General features: G+C 40.9%; 1 protein-coding gene across 1 annotated transcript; it reads right to left on the bottom strand.

Annotated features, from left to right (window-relative positions):
* Positions 1-580: 580 nt before the first annotated feature.
* Positions 581-3,710, bottom strand: LOC133741398 (polyol transporter 5-like). Its single transcript, XM_062169303.1, has 3 exons — positions 3,440-3,710; positions 2,933-3,279; positions 581-2,025 (listed from the first exon to the last, which is right to left on the bottom strand). The coding sequence occupies exons 1-3, from the start codon at positions 3,591-3,593 to the stop codon at positions 913-915; spliced, it is 1,614 nt and encodes a 537-aa protein (XP_062025287.1). The 5' UTR covers positions 3,594-3,710; the 3' UTR covers positions 581-912.
* Between the last annotated feature and the right edge of the window lie 615 nt (positions 3,711-4,325).

Raw genomic sequence — 4,325 nt, 5'->3', positions numbered from 1 at the left:
GCTGCTATTGCTCCCGTTGGTGCTGCTACGACCTGACTCATGTTTTCGATCTTTTAATCCTTAGCTGCTAGCTGTCTATTTGAGCCGATCTTCGTCGTCATCGCCACTTCCTAAATCATAATTGCACTCACAACTTTATAGCAAAGATGAGACAATTATAATAATAAGTGAAATTTGGATTTGAAGTTTTGCTGGAAGAAACAACGTAACAACGTGAACTGCTGGGTACAAATAAAAAAAGAGTTTCAACTATAAGTTATTATCTTAGTTTACCATGACTTTTAATGTCATTTTGGTATGAGGATACAACTATCTTTTCATGTAAAATTGATTTGCTGGGTACATTTAGAAACACCCTATTAAGAACTTTTATCACAAACGGTATCCATAATTGTACTTTTGGGTTCAGAGGTATAATAAACACTCAATTTGGTGTCATATAATCGCGTTGTCAAATATTTAGGTCGATACAAATTTTTGTCCAGATCTTAGAGACATTAGTTAAGAAATTGATAATTTGTTTTTTTTTTTTTTGGTTACTAGTTAAAAATTGATAATTCATTCATGATCTGAAGACACATTCATGATAATTCATTCATGACTACTATTATTGCTAGTTTCTGAGATACAGTCTCACGAGTCACCAAAAGAGGAAAAAATAAAAAACCTACAAATGGTAAGCAAATGTCAAGCACAACCTTGTACAATGAATACACATATAAAACTTTGTTTTCTTCATTGCATTTGATTTTTCTCCTTGAAAGGGCCGAGCCATCAACCATTCTTATACCATTTGCCTTCTGATAAGCTTTTGTATGTGCCGGTTATATATAATCCGCACGCATACAAAAATTTTCAGACTATGGGTTGAGCTTCTTCTTCTCTACTATATATATATTGCCATCACCAACCCTAATCTTGCCCTTTTGTTCCTAATTGAACCTGACCGCCGCTGGCGGTGTCGTTTCCATTACTATTAGGATCCACCTGCTTGTTTTTGAGCAGGGCATTGGCCTCTTTCCACTTGTGGAACTTCCCAAAAAGGACTTCCATATCTTCAAGGGTTCTCCCTCGTGTCTCCGGTAGCATTGTATAGAAGAACACCCAGCCAACCGCCGCAATTCCGGCGAAAAGAAAGAAGGCTCCGCCAATAGTTATGGCCTCGTACAGGGATATAAAAGTCATTGAGATTATCCCACTGACGACTCTGTTGACGGCGACTCCAATACTACACCCCTGAGCTCGTAGCTTTAACGGGAAGATCTCGGAGCTGTAGACCCAAGTGATGGGGCCCATTCCGATGGAGAAGAACGCGACGTAGAATAAGACCATGGTGATGGAGAGAACAAGGGCCCACATGATCTTCTCGTCGCTGTGGTCGATGATGGTGAGGCTGAAACCGAGACAACCGAGTGAGGCTATCATCCCTGCTACGCTGGTAAGAAGCAAAGGACGGCGTCCTATCCTGTCCAGATGAAACGTTGCGACGAGGATGAAGACTGTCTTGACGGATCCGACGGCTATGGTGGCGAGGAGGAGTTTGTCCTTGGCCTTGATTCCGGCCTTTTTGAAGATTCTCGGGCTGTACAAAACGACGGCGTCGATGCCTGAGGCTTGTTGGAAGAAGTGTATACCGACGGCGGCGATGAGAATGTGACGGATGGCGGGGGTCGGGCGGAGTATGAGCTCTTTCCAGACGTCTTCACCGTGGCTGCGTTTTGGGACTTGAACGACGTCCTCGTTGCAGTGCTCGGGGATTCCGGCGGCTTCTTTGATGTCGGCGAGTCGGAGTTTGGACTCTTCCATGGAGTCTGAAGTTCGGTCGAGGACTCTCTTGGCGTCGCCGAGGCGGCCCTGCATGACGAGCCAGCGAGGGGATTCCGGCATGGCTAAGACGCCGAGGGCGAGGAAGACGGAGGGTATTGCACCGACGCCGAGCATGAGACGCCAGCCTAGGTTAAGTGCGAGCTTGGAGAATGCCCAGTTGGATATGTACCCCAATAAGATTCCGGCATTGATAAACACCTGCTCAAAGTTTCAAACAACCAAACATCGGTTAGTACTTTATTATGTTCTCAAAAAGAAAAAAAAAGAGTACTTTATTAGAGATGAAAGCATAAAAAAAAAAATTAGGTAAGTATGATACCCAAAAAGTTTTTCCCAACTTCGTGGGCATAGATCGAGCAACTCTAAACGCTTTTAAAAAAAAAAAAACGAGTTTGCCTCAAAAAAAAAAAAAAAAAAACGAGTTATACAGAAAAAGCAAAAAAAACAAGACAACAAACTCAACTCGACCAATAAGAATTTGATAAGTATTCTGAATTTGTATATCAAATTTATTTATTAAATGATGTGAGGCAATTTACAAGTAAAATGGGCCATAATGATGTGTAGATAAATTTGTAAAACAAATCCAAAAAAGTTTTATACATAATATTCAATTGCTTACGAAATATGTTAGCCAACAACTATAAATTCTTTACATAATGTTTTGGATGGAGTCCGATCTCTGTTGCGGGAGTTTGAATTTGTGACTTGGAAGCACGTGCGCAAAAAAACTAACCAAGTAGCTCATGGTCTGGAAAGGAACTTATTGAAGATGGTTATATGATTTGTTAAAAGCAAATTAATTGTTTTAGAGGCCAAAAGGAGAGTTTATTGGCCTGATTTGTACTCTCTTGATTGAGTTTGATAAATTTCATTTTGATAAAAAAAAAAAAGAGGAGAACAAAAGTGGTGACTTGAAAATAAACGGTTTTTCAATATTGTCAGAAAAGTTCCAACCATATCCAAAAGACCAAAACTCAGAGAAAGGATGGTGTTGCCTTTGGACTTTGGTGCTTTGTTGGGTAAAATCCAAGAGCATATTCTAAAGCTTTCTTGATAAGTGCTTCAAAGATTTTGATTTAACTAAACAAACGAACAAACCTACCTCAGGGAAAGACGTGAGGAAACCACGAGACGACGCCGGAGAAACTTCGGCGGTGTAGACAGGAGCAATCATGAGGGCATAACCAACGCCGACTCCGGCAACAAACCTCCCGAACATGAGGAAGGAGTAGTTGGTGGCGAAGCCCATGAGAAGAGCTCCGGCGAAGAAGATGGCTCCGGCGAGGACTATGGTATACCGACGTCCAATCCAGTCGGACGTCCTGCCGGCGGCGGCGGAGCCGATGAGGCAGTAGAGATTCAGAATTCCTACTAGAACTTCGATCTGCACGTCGGAGACATGGAGGTCGTCTTTGATGTAGATCGCCGCTCCACTCATTACCCCAATATCTATAGATAACACAAAAAACTTAACCACCACATGCATATGTATGTGCGTGTATGTGTGTATCTATATAAAGACAACACAGTTCTGAAGATATCTCGAGTTCAAGTCTCTCCTCCCCGAATATCATATTTCAAAATGAAAGAAACATAAACGATTACTTACCATAACCGAGTAGGATAGAAGTCATGGAAGCCAACATAGCACAAGCAAAAGCGTACTTGTTTCTCTTGGGTTTGGGAGCGGGATCGAAATCCGCAATGGTTTTCTGGATGGGTTGGCCGGAGACGACATTTTCTTCAGCTCTCCGGTCAGCCATCTCGTTAATAAACTGGAGATGGACTCGGAGCTATAGGGAGAGATTTGGTTATGTGGTGATTAATTTGAGGAGGATGAAATAACTGTGGAGTAGTAGTGCTGGGTTAGAGCTAAGCTATTAGGAGTGTGGGTATATATAGACCCCAAAATACTGGTCACATCAGGTAGTGCCACCACGACTCGTAACAGTGGACCGTAAGAGTCTTAATCTTACATCATTCAAGTGGACCAATGGGTTCAGTTTTCACAGCAGGCGTAGATTAATTGGTTGTAACAAACTTAGATAAATTAATCTGATTTAAGCTAAGCTATCGACTAATTGAGCACTGCTCGTGAGCGTACAATATACAAGGTATCACAGCTGCAACTTCATCTTCATGCGCCAGCTAGCCGACGCTATTTGATTATTTAGTGTGTGTATATATACGACCAAAAAAGAAATACTATACTATGATACTCCATCAATAATGCATTATGTGATTATTCTTTGCGTTGGAGAGATAAATACAACTTTTAGTGTATTTAGACCAGGTAAATGTGGCATATCAGAGCAGCTCTAATAGCTTCTCCATATTTATGATTTTTCTTCATAAATATGAATCATTTTCGCTCCAACAAATTTCATATACCTATCCTCATTTTAGGGATATTGATGAAAGAGAAAATAAAATTTCCTAAATTTACAGGAAAAAATTATGAAGACTGTAAAATAAGAAATCTATTGGAGTTGAAG

This window comes from Rosa rugosa, chromosome 3, assembly GCF_958449725.1.
Source record: "Rosa rugosa chromosome 3, drRosRugo1.1, whole genome shotgun sequence".
In the NCBI taxonomy this organism is placed as follows: domain Eukaryota; kingdom Viridiplantae; phylum Streptophyta; class Magnoliopsida; order Rosales; family Rosaceae; genus Rosa; species Rosa rugosa.
Note: the sequence above shows the minus strand (reverse complement) of the source record. Positions and strands in the feature narration are given on the sequence as shown.

Excerpts from the sequence above, each read along its gene's own strand:
- LOC133741398 (XM_062169303.1), bottom strand. The coding sequence starts at position 3,593 with ATGGCTGACCGGAGAGCTGAAGAAAATGTCGTCTCCGGCCAACCCATC. Across the intron at positions 3,280-3,439 it reads TTCTATCCTACTCGGTTATG|ATATTGGGGTAATGAGTGGA; the intron begins GTAAGTAATCGT and ends TGTTATCTATAG. Across the intron at positions 2,026-2,932 it reads TCCTCACGTCTTTCCCTGAG|GTGTTTATCAATGCCGGAAT; the intron begins GTAGGTTTGTTC and ends AACTTTGAGCAG.